General features: G+C 42.4%; 1 protein-coding gene across 1 annotated transcript in view; it reads left to right on the top strand.

Moving 5' to 3' along the window:
* The first annotated feature begins 7,925 nt into the window (after positions 1–7,925).
* LOC140374708 (uncharacterized) overlaps positions 7,926–19,329 on the top strand; it is a 30,704-nt gene continuing 19,300 nt past the window's right edge. Inside the window, exons 1-6 of the mRNA XM_072461699.1 lie at positions 7,926–7,970; positions 10,214–10,291; positions 10,359–10,479; positions 17,251–17,333; positions 18,397–18,646; positions 18,740–18,918. Coding sequence (XP_072317800.1) covers positions 7,962–7,970; positions 10,214–10,291; positions 10,359–10,479; positions 17,251–17,333; positions 18,397–18,646; positions 18,740–18,918 — 720 coding nt within the window. The 5' untranslated portion in view covers positions 7,926–7,961. The remainder of the gene's footprint in view (positions 7,971–10,213; positions 10,292–10,358; positions 10,480–17,250; positions 17,334–18,396; positions 18,647–18,739; positions 18,919–19,329) is intronic.

Genomic DNA, 19,329 nt, shown 5'->3' on the forward strand with positions numbered 1-19,329 from the left:
CCTGGTTTAGTCCTGGTTTAGACCTGGTTTAGTCCTGGTTTAGACCTGGTTTGGACCTGGTTTGGACCTGGTTTAGTCTTGGTTTAGTCCTGGTTAAGTCCTGGTTTAGACCTGGTTTAGTTCTGGTTTAGTCCTGGTTTAGACCTGGTTTAGACCTGGTTTAGACCTGGTTTAGACCTGGTTTAGTCCTGGTTTAGACCTGGTTTTGACCTGGTTTAGACCTTGTTTAGACCTGGTTTAGTCCTGGTTTGGACCTGGTTTAGACCTGGTTTAGAACTGGTTTAGACCTGGTTTGGACCTGGTTTGGACCTGGTTTAGACCTGGTTTAGACCTGGTTTAGACCTGGTTTAGACTTGGTTTAGTCCTGGTTTAGACCTGGTTTAGTCCTGGTTTAGTCCTGGTTTAGACCTGGTTTAGAACTGGTTTAGTCCTGGTTTAGACCTGGTTTAGACCTGGTTTAGACCTGGTTTAGTCTTGGTTTAGTCCTGGTTAAGTCCTGGTTTAGACCTGGTTTAGACCTGGTTTAGTTCTGGTTTAGTCCTGGTTTAGACCTGGTTAAGTCCTGGTTTAGACCTGGTTTAGTCCTGGTTTAGACCTGGTTTAGACCTGGTTTAGTCCTGGTTTAGACCTGGTTTAGTCCTGGTTTAGACCTGGTTTAGACCTGGTTTAGTCCTGGTTTAGTCCTGGTTTAGACCTGGTTTAGTCCTGGTTTAGTCCTGGTTTAGACCTGGTTTAGACCTGGTTTAGACCTGGTTTAGTCCTGGTTTAGACCTGGTTTAGACCTGGTTTAGACCTGGTTTAGTCCTGGTTAAGACCTGGTTTAGACCTGGTTTAGTCCTGGTTTAGACCTGGTTTAGACCTGGTTTAGTCCTGGTTTAGTCCTGGTTTAGACCAGGTTTAGTCCTGGTTTAGTCCTGGTTTAGACCTGGTTTAGACCTGGTTTAGACCTGGTTTAGACCTGGTTTAGACCTGGTTTAGTCCTGGTTTAGACCTGGTTTAGACCTGGTTTAGACCTGGTTTAGACCTGGTTTGTACCTGGTTTAGACCTGGTTTAGACCTGGTTTGTACCTGGTTTAGACCTGGTTTAGTCCTGGTTTAGACCTGGTTTAGACCTGGTTTAGACCTGGTTTAGACCTGGTTAAGTCCTGGTTTAGACCTGGTTTAGACCTGGTTTAGACCTGGTTTAGACCTGGTTTGTACCTGGTTTAGTCCTGGTTTAGACCAGGTTTAGTCCTGGTTTGGACCTGGTTTAGACCTGGTTTAGACCTGGTTTAGACCTGGTTTAGTCCTGGTTTAGACCTGGTTTAGTCCTGGTTTAGACCTGGTTTAGACCTGGTTTGTACCTGGTTTAGACCTGGTTTAGACCTGGTTTAGACCTGGTTTAGACCTGGTTAAGTCCTGGTTTAGACCTGGTTTAGACCTGGTTTAGTCCTGGTTTAGACCAGGTTTAGTCCTGGTTTAGACCTGGTTTAGTCCTGGTTTAGACCTGGTTTAGTCCTGGTTTAGACCAGGTTTAGTCCTGGTTTAGACCTGGTTTAGTCCTGGTTTAGACCTGGTTTAGACCTGGTTTAGACCTGGTTTAGTCCTGGTTTAGACCTGGTTTAGACCTGGTTTAGACCTGGTTTAGACCTGGTTTAGTCCTGGTTTAGACCTGGTTTAGACCTGGTTTAGTCCTGGTTTAGACCTGGTTTAGACCTGGTTTAGACCTGGTTTAGTCCTGGTTTAGACCTGGTTTAGTCCTGGTTTAGACCTGGTTTAGACCTGGTTTAGTCCTGGTTTAGTCCTGGTTTAGACCAGGTTTAGATCTGGTTTAGACCTGGTTAAGTCCTGGTTAAGTCCTGGTTTAGACCTGGTTTAGACCTGGTTTAGTCCTGGTTTAGACCTGGTTTAGACCTGGTTTAGACCTGGTTTAGACCTGGTTTAGACCTGGTTTATTCCTGGTTTAGACCTGGTTTAGTCCTGGTTTAGACCTGGTTTAGACCTGGTTTAGACCTGGTTTCTACCTGGTTTCTACCTGGTTTAGACCTGGTTTAGACCTGGTTTAGTCCTGGTTTAGTTCTGGTTTAGTCCAGGTTTAGACCTGGTTTAGACCTGGTTTAGTCCTGGTTTAGTCCTGGTTTAGACCTGGTTTAGACCTGGTTTATTCCTGGTTTAGACCTGGTTTAGTCCTGGTTTAGTTCTGGTTTAGTCCAGGTTTAGACCTGGTTTGGACCTGGTTTAGACCTGGTTTAGACCTGGTTTAGTCCTGGTTTAGACCTGGTTTGGACCTGGTTTAGACCTGGTTTAGACCTGGTTTAGTCCAGGTTTAGACCTGGTTTAGACCTGGTTTAGTCCAGGTTTAGACCTGGTTTAGACCTGGTTTAGACCTGGTTTAGACCTGGTTTAGACCTGGTTTAGACCTGGTTTGTACCTGGTTTAGACCTGGTTTAGACCTGGTTTAGACCTGGTTTAGACCTGGTTTAGTCCTGGTTTAGACCTGGTTTGGACCTGGTTTAGACCTGGTTTGGACCTGGTTTAGTCCTGGTTTAGTTCTGGTTTAGTCCAGGTTTAGACCTGGTTTGGACCTGGTTTAGACCTGGTTTAGTCCTGGTTTAGACCTGGTTTAGACCTGGTTTAGTCCAGGTTTAGACCTGGTTTAGACCTGGTTTAGACCTGGTTTAGACCTGGTTTAGACCTGGTTTAGACCTGGTTTAGTCCTGGTTTAGTACTGGTTTAGACCTGGTTTAGACCTGGTTTAGACCTGGTTTGTACCTGGTTTAGACCTGGTTTAGACCTGGTTTAGACCTGGTTTAGACCTGGTTTAGACCTGGTTTAGTCCTGGTTTAGACCTGGTTTAGACCTGGTTTAGTCCTGGTTTAGTCCTGGTTTAGACCAGGTTTGGACCTGGTTTAGACCTGGTTTAGTCCTGGTTTAGACCTGGTTTAGACCTGGTTTAGACCTGGTTTAGTCCTGGTTTAGTCCTGGTTTAGACCTGGTTTAGTCCTGGTTTAGACCTGGTTTAGTCCTGGTTTAGTCCTGGTTTAGACCTGGTTTAGACCTGGTTTAGTCCTGGTTTAGTCCTGGTTTAGACCTGGTTTAGTCCAGGTTTAGACCTGGTTTAGACCTGGTTTAGTCCTGGTTTAGTCCTGGTTTAGACCTGGTTTAGTCCAGGTTTAGACCTGGTTTAGACCTGGTTTAGACCTGGTTTAGACCTGGTTTAGACCTGGTTTAGTCCTGGTTTAGTCCTGGTTTAGACCTGGTTTGTACCTGGTTTAGACCTGGTTTAGACCTGGTTTAGACCTGGTTTAGTCCTGGTTTAGACCTGGTTTGGACCTGGTTTAGACCTGGTTTAGACCTGGTTTAGTCCTGGTTTAGACCTGGTTTAGACCTGGTTTAGTCCTGGTTTAGTTCTGGTTTAGTCCAGGTTTAGACCTGGTTTGGACCTGGTTTAGACCTGGTTTAGTCCTGGTTTAGACCTGGTTTAGACCTGGTTTAGTCCAGGTTTAGACCTGGTTTAGACCTGGTTTAGACCTGGTTTAGACCTGGTTTAGACCTGGTTTAGACCTGGTTTAGTCCTGGTTTAGACCAGGTTTAGTCCTGGTTTAGACCAGGTTTGGACCTGGTTTAGACCTGGTTTAGTCCTGGTTTAGACCTGGTTTAGACCTGGTTTAGACCTGGTTTAGACCTGGTTTAGACCTGGTTTGTACCTGGTTTAGTCCTGGTTTAGACCTGGTTTAGACCTGGTTTAGACCTGGTTTAGACCTGGTTTAGTCCTGGTTTAGACCTGGTTTAGACCTGGTTTAGTCCTGGTTTAGTCCTGGTTTAGACCTGGTTTAGACCTGGTTTAGTCCTGGTTTAGACCAGGTTTAGTCCTGGTTTAGACCAGGTTTGGACCTGGTTTAGACCTGGTTTAGTCCTGGTTTAGACCTGGTTTAGTCCTGGTTTAGTCCTGGTTTAGACCTGGTTTAGACCTGGTTTAGTCCTGGTTTAGACCAGGTTTAGTCCTGGTTTAGACCTGGTTTAGACCTGGTTTAGACCTGGTTTAGACCTGGTTTAGTCCTGGTTTAGACCTGGTTTAGACCTGGTTTAGTCCTGGTTTAGTCCTGGTTTAGACCTGGTTTAGACCTGGTTTAGTCCTGGTTTAGTCCTGGTTTAGACCTGGTTTAGACCTGGTTTAGACCTGGTTTAGACCTGGTTTAGTCCTGGTTTATTCCTGGTTTAGTCCTGGTTTAGTCCTGGTTTAGACCTGGTTTAGTCCTGGTTTAGACCTGGTTTAGACCTGGTTTAGTCCTGGTTTAGTCCTGGTTTAGACCTGGTTTAGACCTGGTTTAGTCCTGGTTTAGTCCTGGTTTAGACCAGGTTTAGTCCTGGTTTAGACCTGGTTTAGACCTGGTTTAGACCTGGTTTAGTCCTGGTTTATTCCTGGTTTAGTCCTGGTTTAGTCCTGGTTTAGACCTGGTTTAGTCCTGGTTTAGACCTGGTTTAGACCTGGTTTAGTCCTGGTTTAGTCCTGGTTTAGACCTGGTTTAGACCTGGTTTAGTCCTGGTTTAGTCCTGGTTTAGTCCTGGTTTAGACCTGGTTTAGTCCTGGTTTGGACCTGGTTTAGACCTGGTTTAGACCTGGTTTAGTCCTGGTTTAGACCTGGTTTAGAACTGGTTTAGACCTGGTTTAGACCTGGTTTAGTCCTGGTTTAGACCTGGTTTAGTCCTGGTTTAGTCCTGGTTTAGACCAGGTTTAGTTTAGTCCTGGTTTAGTCCTGGTTTAGTCCTGGTTTAGACCTGGTTTAGTCCTGGTTTAGACCAGGTTTAGTCCTGGTTTAGACCAGGTTTAGTTTAGTCCTGGTTTAGTCCTGGTTTAGTCCTGGTTTATACCTGGTTTAGACCTGGTTTAGACCTGGTTTAGACCTGGTTTAGACCTGGTTTAGTCCTGGTTTAGACCTGGTTTAGACCTGGTTTAGTCCTGGTTTAGTCCTGGTTTAGACCTGGTTTAGTCCTGGTTTAGACCTGGTTTAGACCTGGTTTAGACCTGGTTTAGACCTGGTTTAGTCCTGGTTTAGACCTGGTTTAGTCCTGGTTTAGACCTGGTTTAGACCTGGTTTAGACCTGGTTTAGACCTGGTTTAGACCTGGTTTAGTCCTGGTTTAGTCCTGGTTTAGACCTGGTTTAGACCTGGTTTAGTCTGGTTTAGTCCTGGTTTGGACCTGGTTTAGTCCTGGTTTAGACCTGGTTTAGACCTGGTTTAGTCCTGGTTTAGTCCTGGTTTAGTCCTGGTTTAGACCTGGTTTAGACCTGGTTTAGTCCTGGTTTAGTCCTGGTTTAGACCTGGTTTAGTCCTGGTTTGGACCTGGTTTAGTCCTGGTTTAGTCCTGGTTTAGTCCTGGTTTATACCTGGTTTAGACCTGGTTTAGACCTGGTTTAGACCTGGTTTAGTCCTGGTTTAGACCTGGTTTAGACCTGGTTTAGACCTGGTTTAGTCCTGGTTTAGACCTGGTTTAGACCTGGTTTAGACCTGGTTTAGACCTGGTTTAGTCCTGGTTTAGACCTGGTTTAGACCTGGTTTAGACCTGGTTTAGACCTGGTTTAGTCCTGGTTTAGTCCTGGTTTAGTCCTGGTTTGGACCTGGTTTAGTCCTGGTTTAGACCTGGTTTAGACCTGGTTTAGACCTGGTTTAGACCTGGTTTAGTCCTGGTTTAGTCCTGGTTTAGTCCTGGTTTGGACCTGGTTTAGACCTGGTTTAGTCCTGGTTTAGTCCTGGTTTAGACCTGGTTTAGACCTGGTTTAGTCCTGGTTTAGACCTGGTTTAGTCATGGTTTAGTCCTGGTTTAGTCCTGGTTTAGTCCTGGTTTAGTCCTGGTTTAGACCTGGTTTAGTCCTGGTTTAGTCCTGGTTTGGACCTGGTTTAGTCCTGGTTTAGACCTGGTTTAGTCCTGGTTTAGTCCTGGTTTAGACCTGGTTTAGTCCTGGTTTAGTCCTGGTTTAGACCTGGTTTAGTCCTGGTTTAGTCCTGGTTTAGACCTGGTTTAGTCCTGGTTTAGACCTGGTTTAGACCTGGTTTAGTACTGGTTTAGACCTGGTTTAGTCCTGGTTTAGACCTGGTTTAGACCTGGTTTAGTCCTGGTTTAGTCCTGGTTTAGACCTGGTTTAGACCTGGTTTAGTCCTGGTTTAGTCCTGGTTTAGTCCTGGTTTAGACCTGGTTTAGACCTGGTTTAGTCCTGGTTTAGACCTGGTTTAGTCCTGGTTTAGACCTGGTTTAGACCTGGTTTAGTCCTGGTTTAGACCTGGTTTAGTCCTGGTTTAGACCTGGTTTAGACCTGGTTTAGTCCTGGTTTAGTCCTGGTTTAGACCTGGTTTAGACCTGGTTTAGTCCTGCTTTAGTCCTGGTTTAGTCCTGGTTTAGTCCTGGTTTAGTCCTGGTTTAGTCTGGTTTAGACCTGGTTTAGACCTGGTTTAGTCTGGTTTAGTCCTGGTTTAGTCCTGGTTTAGACCTGGTTTAGACCTGGTTTAGTCCTGGTTTAGTCTGGTTTAGTCCTGGTTTAGTCCTGGTTTAGACCTGGTTTAGACCTGGTTTAGTACTGGTTTAGACCTGGTTTAGTCCTGGTTTAGACCTGGTTTAGACCTGGTTTAGTCCTGGTTTAGTCCTGGTTTAGACCTGGTTTAGACCTGGTTTAGTCCTGGTTTAGTCCTGGTTTAGTCCTGGTTTAGACCTGGTTTAGACCTGGTTTAGTCCTGGTTTAGACCTGGTTTAGTCCTGGTTTAGACCTGGTTTAGACCTGGTTTAGTCCTGGTTTAGTCCTGGTTTAGACCTGGTTTAGACCTGGTTTAGTCCTGGTTTAGTCCTGGTTTAGTCCTGGTTTAGACCTGGTTTAGACCTGGTTTAGTCCTGGTTTAGACCTGGTTTAGTCCTGGTTTAGACCTGGTTTAGACCTGGTTTAGTCCTGCTTTAGTCCTGGTTTAGTCCTGGTTTAGTCCTGGTTTAGTCCTGGTTTAGTCTGGTTTAGACCTGGTTTAGACCTGGTTTAGTCCTGGTTTAGACCTGGTTTAGTCCTGGTTTAGACCTGGTTTAGACCTGGTTTAGTACTGGTTTAGACCTGGTTTAGTCCTGGTTTAGACCTGGTTTAGACCTGGTTTAGTCCTGGTTTAGTCCTGGTTTAGACCTGGTTTAGACCTGGTTTAGTCCTGGTTTAGTCCTGGTTTAGTCCTGGTTTAGACCTGGTTTAGACCTGGTTTAGTCCTGGTTTAGACCTGGTTTAGACCTGGTTTAGTCCTGGTTTAGTCCTGGTTTAGACCTGGTTTAGACCTGGTTTAGTCCTGGTTTAGTCCTGGTTTAGACCTGGTTTAGACCTGGTTTAGTCCTGGTTTAGTCCTGGTTTAGTCCTGGTTTAGACCTGGTTTAGACCTGGTTTAGTCCTGGTTTAGACCTGGTTTAGTCCTGGTTTAGACCTGGTTTAGTCCTGGTTTAGACCTGGTTTAGACCTGGTTTAGTCCTGGTTTAGACCTGGTTTAGTCCTGGTTTAGACCTGGTTTAGTCCTGGTTTAGTCCTGGTTTAGTCCTGGTTTAGTCCTGGTTTAGACCTGGTTTAGACCTGGTTTAGTCCTGGTTTAGTCCTGGTTTAGACCTGGTTTAGACCTGGTTTAGTCCTGGTTTAGACCTGGTTTAGACCTGGTTTAGACCTGGTTTAGACCTGGTTTAGACCTGGTTTAGTCCTGGTTTAGTCCTGGTTTAGACCTGGTTTAGACCTGGTTTAGTCCTGGTTTAGTCCTGGTTTAGTCCTGGTTTAGACCTGGTTTAGACCTGGTTTAGTCCTGGTTTAGACCTGGTTTAGTCCTGGTTTAGACCTGGTTTAGTCCTGGTTTAGACCTGGTTTAGACCTGGTTTAGTCCTGGTTTAGACCTGGTTTAGTCCTGGTTTAGACCTGGTTTAGTCCAGGTTTAGTCCTGCTTTCTCTGCTGCAGGTTCAGTGGATCTGAAGTGGAGCAGAAGATGCTTGAGGTGAGTTTGATCTTTTTGCTTTAAACTAAATCCGGTTCAAAAACAAATATTTTAGACTAAATGATGAGCTTGATTGTGATTGGTTGTGAACTGAATCACCTGGTGGGCGTCTCTGGTACCGCACCCTGATGGTCTTACCTCTCAGGACTTTGATGGTAGTTTAGACGCTCCTCCATGTGGGGTTCCCCAGGGGTGGATTTTAGGTCCTGTGTTTTTGAACATGTCCCTGCTCCCTCTGGTGGAGACATCAGGACACGTCCATGTCCACATTCTGCTGAAGACAAACTGTTTTAAAGCTTTTTAACTTCTCCAGTTCGAACAGGACAAAAGTGAAGTTTTAGTTATTAGTCCTATGAACAGTAGACCTGGTTTAGTCCTGGTTTAGACCTGGTTTAGACCTGGTTTAGACCTGGTTTAGACCTGGTTTAGTCCTGGTTTAGACCTGGTTTAGACCTGGTTTAGTCCTGGTTTAGACCTGGTTTAGACCTGGTTTAGACCTGGTTTAGACCTGGTTTAGACCTGGTTTAGACCTGGTTTAGTCCTGGTTTAGACCTGGTTTAGACCTGGTTTAGACCTGGTTTAGACCTGGTTTAGTCCTGGTTTAGACCTGGTTTAGACCTGGTTTAGTCCTGGTTTAGACCTGGTTTAGACCTGGTTTAGACCTGGTTTAGACCTGGTTTAGACCTGGTTTAGACCTGGTTTAGTCCTGGTTTAGACCTGGTTTAGTCCTGGTTTAGTCCTGGTTTAGACCTGGTTTAGTCCTGGTTTAGTCCTGGTTTAGACCTGGTTTAGACCTGGTTTAGACCTGGTTTAGTCCTGGTTTAGTCCTGGTTTAGACCTGGTTTAGACCTGGTTTAGACCTGGTTTAGTCCTGGTTTAGACCTGGTTTAGTCCTGGTTTAGTCCTGGTTTAGTCCTGGTTTAGACCTGGTTTAGACCTGGTTTAGACCTGGTTTAGACCTGGTTAAGTCCTGGTTTAGACCTGGTTTAGACCTGGTTTAGACCTGGTTTAGACCTGGTTTAGTCCTGGTTTAGACCTGGTTTAGTCCTGGTTTAGACCTGGTTTAGACCTGGTTTAGTCCAGGTTTAGTCCTGGTTTAGACCTGGTTTAGTCCTGGTTTAGTCCTGGTTTAGACCTGGTTTAGACCAGGTTTAGTCCTGGTTTAGACCTGGTTTAGTCCTGGTTTAGACCTGGTTTAGACCTGGTTTAGACCTGGTTTAGTCCTGGTTTAGACCTGGTTTAGTCCTGGTTTAGACCTGTTTTAGACCTGGTTTAGTCCTGGTTTAGTCCTGGTTTAGACCTGGTTTAGTCCTGGTTTAGTCCTGGTTTAGACCTGGTTTAGACCTGGTTTAGACCCAGTTTAAGACCTGGTTAAGTCCTGGTTTAGTCCTGGTTTAGTCCTGGTTTAGTCCTGATTTAGACCTGGTTTAGACCTGGTTTAGTCCTGGTTTATTCCTGGTTTAGTCCTGGTTTAGTCCTGATTTAGTCCTGGTTTAGACCTGGTTTAGTCCTGATTTAGTCCTGGTTTAGTCCTGATTTAGTCCTGGTTTAGACCTGGTTTAGACCTGGTTTAGTCCTGGTTTAGTCCTGGTTTAGTCCTGGTTTAGACCTGGTTTAGTCCTGGTTTATTCCTGGTTTAGACCTGGTTTAGACCTGGTTTAGACCTGGTTTAGTCCTGGTTTGGACCTGGTTTAGACCTGGTTTAGACCTGGTTTAGACCTGGTTTAGTCCTGGTTTAGACCTGGTTTAGACCTGGTCTAGACCTGGTTTAGTCCTGGTTTAGTCCTGGTCTAGTCCTGGTTTAGTCCTGGTTTAGACCTGGTTTAGACCTGGTTTAGTCCTGGTTTAGTCCTGGTTTAGACCTGGTTTAGACCTGGTTTAGTCCTGGTTTAGTCCTGGTTTAGTCCTGGTTTAGTCCTGGTTTAGTCCTGGTTTAGATCTGGTTTAGACCTGGTTTAGACCTGGTTTAGTCCTGGTTTATTCCTGGTTTAGTCCTGGTTTAGTCCTGGTTTTGTCCTGGTTTAGACCTGGTTTAGTCCTGGTTTAGACCTGGTTTAGACCTGGTTTAGACCTGGTTTAGACCTGGTTTAGACCTGGTTTAGTCCTGATTTAGACCTGGTTTAGACCTGGTTTAGACCTGGTTTAGACCTGGTTTAGACCTGGTTTAGTCCTGATTTAGACCTGGTTTAGACCCAGTTTAAGACCTGGTTAAGTCCAGTTTAAGACCTGTCCTGGTTCTCTAGTCCAGTGTGGTCCTGCGTGTGGTCCAGATGCCTCTCGTCCAATCGGTGCTACAGTCCCTGAGCTCCGCCTACTCTCAGGTAAGGTCCGCCCTTTCTCCTGTTGCTGTGGTAACGCTGTGACTGACTCTGAACCGGTCGCCCTCAGGTGAAGGGGCGTCACCCGTTGCTGCAGATTGTGGGGGGCGTGGCTGAGCTGGGCGTGGTCAGCGTGTCACAGGCCGCGATGAAACAGGCCACGCCCCTCTTCACCAGCTTCGAGCCTCAGAGTGAGTATTATGAAGTATTATGAAGTATTATGAAGTTTTATGAAGTAATATGAAGTAATGTGAAGAAGTATTATGTAGTATTATGAAAAAGTATTACGTAGTAATATGAGGTATTATGAAGTAATATGAAGTATTAAAAGAAGTATTATTTAGTAATATCAAGTATTATTAAGTATTATGAAGTAGTATGAAGTAGTATGAAGTATTACGAAGAATTATGAGGTATTATGAAGTATTATGAAGTATTGTGAAGAAGTATGATGTAGTATTATGAAGAAGTATTATGAAGTACTATGAAGTATTATGAAGTAATAAGAAGTATTATGAAGTAGTATTATGTAGTAATATGAAGTATTATGAAGTAATATGAAGTATTATAAAGCATTGTGACGAAGTATGATGTAGTAATATGAAGTATTATGAAGTATTCTGAAGTAATAATAAGTATTATGAAGTAAAATTAAGTAGTATGAAGTAGTAATATGTAGAATTATGTAGTAATCTGAAGTATTATGAAGTATTATGAGGTATTATGAAGTATTATGAAGTATTGTGAAAAAGTATGATGTAGTAATATAAAGTATTATGTAGTAATCTGAAGTATTATGAAGTAATATAAAGTAAAAGAAGTATTATAAAGTAGTAATATGTAGTATTATGAAGAAGAATTACGTGGTAATATGAAGTATTATGAAGAAGTATTTTGAAGTAATATGAAGTATTATGAAGCATTACATAGTATTATGAAGTATTATGAAGAAGTATTATGTAGTAATCTGAAATATTATGAAATAATATGAAGTATTATGAAGAAGTATTTTGAAGTAATATGAAGTATTATGAAGCATTACATAGTATTATGAAGTATTATGAAGAAGTATTACGTAGTATTATGAAGTATTATGAAGCATTACATAGTATTATGAAGTATGAAGTAGTTTTATGAAGAAGTATTATGTAGTATTAAGAAGTAATATGAAGAAGTATTATGTAGTATTAAGAAGTAGTATGAAGAAGTATTATGTAGTATTATGAAGTATTATAAAGAAGTATTATGAAGTAATATGAGGAAGTATTATGTAGTATAATGAATATGAAGTATTATTAAGAAGTATTATGTAGCATTATGAAGTATTATGAAGTAATATGAAGAAGTATTATGTAGTATTATGAAGTAATATGAAGAAGTATTATGTAGTATTATGAAGTAATATGAAGAAGTATTATGTAGTATTATGAAGAAGTATTATGTAGTATTATGAAGTATTATGAAGTATAATAATGAGGTATTATGTAGTATTATGAAGTATTATGAAGTATAATAATGAGGTATTATGTAGTATTATGAAGTAATATGAAGAAGTATTATGTAGTATTATGAAGAAGTATTATGTAGTATTATGAAGTATAATAAAGAAGTATTATGTAGTATTATGAAGTAATATGAAGAAGTATTATGTAGTATTATGAAGTAATATGAAGAAGGATTATGTAGTATTATGAAGAAGTATTATGTAGTATTATGAAGTATTATAAAGAAGTATTATGTGGTATTATGAAGTAATATGAGGAAGTATTATGTAGTATAATGAATATGAAGTATTATTAAGAAGTATTATGTAGCATTATGAAGTATTATGAAGTAATATGAAGAAGTATTATGTAGTATTATGAAGAAGTATTATGTAGTATTATGAAGTATAATAAAGAAGTATTATGTAGTATTATGAAGTAATATGAAGAAGTATTATGTAGTATTATGAAGTAATATGAAGAAGGATTATGTAGTATTATGAAGTATTATGAAGTAATATAAAGTAATATGAAGTATTATGAAGTGATATCAAGTTTTATGAAGTATTATGAAGAAAATGAAGTAAATGAAGTAAATGAAGTAAATGAAGTAAATGAAGTGTTATGAAGTAATCTGAAGTATTATGAAGTAATATGAAGTATTATGAAGTATTATGAAGTACTATGAAGTATAATGAAGAAGTATTATGTTGTATTATGAAGTATTATGTTGTATTATGAAGAAGTATTATGTAGTATTATGAAGTATTATGAAGTATAATAAAGAAGTATTATGTAGTATTATGAAGTATTATGAAGTATAATAATGAGGTATTATGTAGTATTATGAAGTAATATGAAGAAGTATTATGTAGTATTATGAAGTAATATGAAGAAGCATTATGAAGTATTATAAAGTATTAAGAAGTAATATAAAGTAATATGAAGTATTATGAAGTAGTAATATGTAGTATTATGAAGTATTATGAAGAAGAAGGATTTGGTAATCTGAAGTATTATGAAGTAATATGAAGTATTATGAAGTATTATGAAGTACTATGAAGTATTATGAAGAAGTATTATGAAGTATTATGAAGTAATATGAAGTAATATGAAGTATTATGTTGTATTAAGAAGAAGTATTATGTAGTATTATGAAGTATTATGAAGTATATTAAAGAAGTATTATGTAGTATTATGAAGTATTATGAAGTATAATAAAGACGTATTATGGAGTATTATGAAGTAATATGAAGAAGTATTATGTAGTATTATGAAGTATTATGAAGAAGTATTATGTAGTATTATGAAGTATTATGAAGAAGTATTATGAAGAAATATGAAGTATTATGAAGAAGTATTGGGTAATATTATGAAGTAATATGAAGTATTATGAAGTATTATGAAGTAATATGAAGAAATATTATGCAGTATTATGAAGAAGTATTATATATTATTATCAAGTGTTATGAAGTATTACGTAGTATTATGAAGTATTATGAAGTAGTTTTACATAGTATTACGTTGTATTATGAAGAAGTATTATGTAGTATTACGTAGTATTATGAAGTATTATGAAGAAGTATTACGTAGAATTATGAAGTTATATGAAGAAGTATTATGAAGTATTACGAAGTAATATGAAGTATTATGAAGTATTATGAAGAAGTATTATGTAGTATTATGAAGTAATATGAAGAAGTATTATGTAGTATTAGGAAGTATTATGAAGTATTATGAAGAAGTATTATGTAGTAATCTGAAGTATTATGAAGTAATATGAAGTATTGTGAAGAAGTATGATGTAGTAATATGAAGTATTATGAAGTACTATGACGTATTATGAAGAAGTATTATGAAGAAGTATTATGTAGTATTATGTCGTAGTATTATGAAGTAATATGAAGTATAATGAAAAAGTATTATGTAGTAATCTGTAGTATCATGAGGTAAAATGAAGTATTGTAAAGAAGTATGATGTAGTACTATAAAGTAATATGAAGTATTATGAAGAAGTATAGTGACCGAAAGAACAAGATCGCGGATACAAGCGGTCAAAATGAGTTTCCTCCACCTTGTGGCTGGGCGATAGATGTGGCTAGAGCAGAGAGTGTTGATCTAGAGCAGAGAGAGTTCATCTAGAGCAGAGAGAGTTAATCTAGAGCAGAGATAATTCATCTAGAGCAGAGAGTGTTGATCTAGAGCAGAGAGAGTTCATCTAGAGCAGAGAGAGTTAATCTAGAGCAGAGATAATTCATCTAGAGCAGAGAGTGTTGATCTAGAGCAGAGAGAGTTCATCTAGAGCAGAGAGAGTTAATCTAGAGCAGAGATAATTCATCTAGAGCAGAGAGTGTTGATCTAGAGCAGAGAGAGTTCATCTAGAGCAGAGAGAGTTCATCTAGAGCAGAGAGAGTTCATCTAGAGCAGAGATAATTCATCTAGAGCAGAGAGTGTTCATCTAGAGCAGAGAGAGTTCATCTAGAGCAGAGAGAGTTCATCTAGAGCAGAGATAATTCATCTAGACAGAGAGAGTTCATCTAGAGCAGAGAGAGTTCATCTAGAGCAGAGAGTGTTCATCTAGAGCAGAGAGTGTTCATCTAGAGCAGAGAGAGTTCATCTAGAGCAGAGAGAGTTCATCTAGAGCAGAGAGAGTTCATCTAGAGCAGAGAGTGTTCATCTAGAGCAGAGAGAGTTCATCTAGAGCAGAGATAATTCATCTAGAGCAGAGAGTGTTCATCTAGAGCAGAGAGTGTTCATCTAGAGCAGAGAGAGTTCATCTAGAGCAGAGAGAGTTCATCTAGAGCAGAGAGTGTTCATCTAGAGCAGAGAGTGTTCATCTAGAGCAGAGAGAGTTCATCTAGAGCAGAGAGTGTTCATCTAGAGCAGAGAGAGTTCATCTAGAGCAGAGAGAGTTCATCTAGAGCAGAGAGTGTTCATCTAGAGCAGAGAGTGTTCATCTAGAGCGGAGAGTGTTCATCTAGAGCAGAGAGAGTTCATCTAGAGCAGAGAGTGTTCATCTAGAGCAGAGAGTGTTCATCTAGAGCAGAGAGAGTTCATCTAGAGCAGAGAGTGTTCATCTAGAGCAGAGAGTTTTCATCTAGAGCGGAGAGTGTTCATCTAGAGCAGAGAGAGTTCATCTAGAGCAGAGAGTGTTCATCTAGAGCAGAGAGTGTTCATCTAGAGCGGAGAGAGTTCATCTAGAGCAGAGAGAGTTCATCTAGAGCAGAGAGTGTTCATCTAGAGCAGAGAGAGTTCATCTAGAGCAGAGAGTGTTCATCTAGAGCAGAGAGAGTTCATCTAGAGCAGAGAGAGTTCATCTAGAGCAGAGAGAGTTCATCTAGAGCAGAGAGTGTTCATCTAGAGCAGAGAGTGTTCATCTAGAGCAGAGAGAGTTCATCTAGAGCAGAGAGTGTTCATCTAGAGCAGAGAGTGTTCATCTAGAGCAGAGAGAGTTCATCTAGAGCAGAGATAATTCATCTAGAGCAGAGAGAGTTCATCTAGAGCAGAGATAATTCATCTAGAGCAGAGAGCGTTCATCTAGAGCTGAGAGTGTTCATCTAGAGCAGAGAGAGTTCATCTAGAGCAGAGATAATTCATCTAGAGCAGAGATAATTCATCTAGAGCAGAGAGAGTTAATCTAGAGCAGAGATAATTCATCTAGAGCGGAGATAATTCATCTAGAGCAGAGAGAGTTCATCTAGAGCAGAGAGTGTTCCTCTAGAGCAGAGAGTGTTCATCTAGAGCAGCGATAATTCATCTAGAGCAGAGATAATTCATCTAGAGCAGAGAGAGTTAATCTAGAGCAGAGATAATTCATCTAGAGCAGAGATAATTCATCTAGAGCAGAGAGAGTTCATCTAGAGCAGAGAGTGTTCCTCTAGAGCAGAGAGTGTTCATCTAGAGCAGAGATAATTCATCTAGAGCAGAGATAATTCATCTAGAGCAGAGAGAGTTCATCTAGAGCAGAGAGAGTTCATCTAGAGAAGAGAGAGTTCATCTAGAGCAGAGAGCGTTCCTCAGGCAGATGAAGAGTGCTCTGTATTTACTATTGTCGTTAGCATTAGCTGTTAGCATTAGCTCTTAGCTTTAGCTGTTAGCATTAGCGTTAGCTGTTAGCTTGAATATTCTAGAGGGTGTGGGCTGTAACACATTTGGCATTTTCCGTCTGAAAAACATGTGAATCGTCATTGTTGAGTTTGTAAAATGTCGGTCTTTTATTTCAGATGATTATTAGCGTTTAAGTGACATCTGAGCTAAAGGCTAACATGTGAGCTAAAGGCTAACATCTGAGCTACAGGCTAACATCTGAGCTACAGGCTAACATCTGAGCTAAAGGCTAACATCTGAGCTAAAGGCTAACATGTGAGCTAAAGGCTAACATCTGAGCTACAGGCTAACATCTGAGCTACAGGCTAACATCTGAGCTAAAGGCTAACATCTGAGCTAAAGGCTAACATGTGAGCCAAAGGCTAACATGTGAGCTACAGGCTAACATCTGAGCTAAAGGCTAACATGTGAGCCAAAGGCTAACATGTGAGCTACAGGCTAACATCTGAGCTAAAGGCTAACATCTGAGCTAAAGGCTAACATGTGAGCCAAAGGCTAACATGTGAGCTAAAGGCTAACATCTGAGCTAAAGGCTAACATCTGAGCTACAGGCTAACATCTGAGCTACAGGCTAACATGTGAGCTAAAGGCTAACATCTGAGCTAAAGGCTAACATCTGAGCTACAGGCTAACATCTGAGCTACAGGCTAACATCTGAGCTAAAGGCTAACATCTGAGCTAAAGGCTAACATGTGAGCCAAAGGCTAACATGTGAGCTACAGGCTAACATCTGAGCTAAAGGCTAACATTTGAGCTAAAGGCTAACATGTGAGCCAAAGGCTAACATCTGAGCTAAAGGCTAACATCTGAGCTAAAAGCTAACATTTGAGCTAAAGGCTAACATCTGAGCTAAAGGCTAACATCTGAGCTAAAGGCTAGCATCTGAGCTAAAGGCTAATATCTGAGCTAAAGGCTACTATCTGAGCTAAAAGCTAACATCTGAGCTAAAGGCTAACATTTGAGCTAAAGGCTAACATCTGAGCTAAAGGCTAGCATCTGAGCTAAAGGCTAATATCTGAGCTAAAGGCTAACATCTGAGCTAAAAGCTAACATCTGAGCTAAAGGCTAATATCTGAGCTAAAGGCTAACATCTGAGCTAAAGGCTAACATCTGAGCTAAAGGCTAACATCCGAGCTAACGGCTAATATCTGAGCTAAATGCTAACATTTGAGCTAAAGCCTAACATCTGAGCTAAAGGCTAATATCTGAGCTAAAGGCTATCATCTGAGCTACAGGCTAACATCTGAGCTACAGGCTAACATCTGAGCTAAAGGCTATCATCTGAGCTACAGGCTAACATCTGAGCTACAGGCTAACATCTGAGCTACAGGCTAAAATCTGAGCTGAAGCTTCATGTTCTCTGTGTTTCAGTCGGAAAAGCAAACTCTCTGGCTCTTCAGGGTTTGGACCAACTGGAGCAGAACTTCCCCATCCTCCAGCAGTCCACAGACGAGGTGATTCCTGGTCCTGGTCCAGGTCCTGGTCCTGGTCCTGGTCTTGGTCCTGGTCCTGGTCCTGGTTTATTCTCATCGTCAATGAGAATAAACCTCCTCTCACCTGTAGCTCCTCCTCTCACCTGCAGCTCCTCCTCTCACCTGTAGCTCCTCCTCCTCTCACCTGCAGCTCCTCCTCTCACCTGTAGCTCCTCCTCCTCTCACCTGTAGCTCCTCCTCCTCTCACCTGCATCTCCTCCTCTCACCTGCAGCTCCTTCTCTCACCTGTAGCTCCTCCTCTCACCTGCAGCTCCTCCTCTCACCTGTAGCTCCTCCTCCTCTCACCTGCAGCTCCTCCTCTCACCTGTAGCTCCTCCTCCTCTCACCTGTAGCTCCTCCTCCTCTCACCTGCATCTCCTCCTCTCACCTGCAGCTCCTTCTCTCACCTGTAGCTCCTCCTCTCACCTGCAGCTCCTCCTCTCACCTGTAGCTCCTCCTCCTCTCACCTGCAGCTCCTCCTCTCACCTGTAGCTCCTCCTCCTCTCACCTGTAGCTCCTCCTCCTCTCACCTGCATCTCCTCCTCTCACCTGCAGCTCCTTCTCTCACCTGTAGCTCCTCCTCCTCTCACCTGCAGCTCCTCCTCTCACCTGTAGCTCCTCCTCCTCTCACCTGCAGCTCCTCCTCTCACCTGTAGCTCCTCCTCCTCTCACCTGTAGCTCCTCCTCCTCTCACCTGTAGCTCCTCCTCCTCTCACCTGTAGCTCCTCCTCCTCTCACCTGCATCTCCTCCTCTCACCTGTAGCTCCTCCTCTCACCTGCAGCTCCTCCTCTCACCTGTAGCTCCTCCTCCTCTCACCTGCAGCTCCTCCTCTCACCTGTAGCTCCTCCTCCTCTCACCTGTAGCTCCTCCTCCTCTCACCTGTAGCTCCTCACCTGTAGCTCCTCCTCCTCTCACCTGTAGCTCCTCCTCCTCTCACCTGCATCTCCTTCTCTCACCTGTAGCTCCTCCTCCTCTCACCTGCAGCTCCTCCTCTCACCTGTAGCTCCTCCTCCTCTCACCTGCAGTTCTCTGTGTTTCCTGTAGGTGGCGTCTCACCTGCGTGATGCTCTGGCAGTGACCCTGGATGACCTGCAGCTGTGGTTGGTGGAGGGCGTGGACCTTGCGCTGGAGGGCGTGGAGAGAGGGGCGGAGCTTGTGACGGAAAGAAGTCGCACGCTGCTGAGGTCGTTTCAGGGGTCAAAGGTCGGACAAGTCGCCTTCTCGGGACTCGACGACCTCCTGACCCGACTGGAAGAGGTCACGGCCTTTTACCTGCCCCTGCCGCCCACGCTGCGTAAGCCAGATGCCCTGTGTGTCAGATTCCTACTCTTGACCTCTTGACCTTTTGAACCATTGACCTCTTGACCACTTGACCTCTTGACCTCAGGCCTGCAGTGGGAGCAGAGGATGCAGCAGTTCGAGGACGAGGACGAGGATGAGCCGAGCGTTTGGACTCGAGTCCGAAGTCTGGTTCTGATCCTGGTCCTGCAGATCTACCACAGACTCATGAAGACCAGGGACCAGCTGCAGAGAAGTGTGGGCGGAGTCAAGACCATCGCCCACGCCGTGAGTCCTGAGAGAGACCAGAGAGAGACAAGAGAGAGACCAGAGAGAGACCAGAGAGAGACCAGAGAGAGACAAGAGAGAGACAAGAGAGAGACCAGAGAGAGACCAGAGAGAGACCAGAGAGAGACCAGAGAGAGACCAGAGAGAGACAAGAGAGAGACCAGAGAGAGACAAGAGAGAGACCAGAGAGAGACCAGAGAGAGACCAGAGAGAGACCAGAGAGAGACAAGAGAGAGACTAGAGAGAGACCAGAGAGAGACAAGATAGAGACCAGAGAGAGACAAGAGAGGGACCAGAGAGAGACAAGAGAGAGACCAGAGAGAGACAAGAGAGAGACCAGAGAGAGACCAGAGAGAGACAAGAGAGAGACCAGAGAGAGACAAGAGAGGGACCAGAGAGAGACAAGAGAGA

This window comes from Eucyclogobius newberryi, unplaced genomic scaffold (genome assembly GCF_026437365.1).
Source record: "Eucyclogobius newberryi isolate DKJ021-1_F unplaced genomic scaffold, fEucNew1.0.hap1 SCAF_30, whole genome shotgun sequence".
Classification (NCBI taxonomy): domain Eukaryota; kingdom Metazoa; phylum Chordata; class Actinopteri; order Gobiiformes; family Gobiidae; genus Eucyclogobius; species Eucyclogobius newberryi.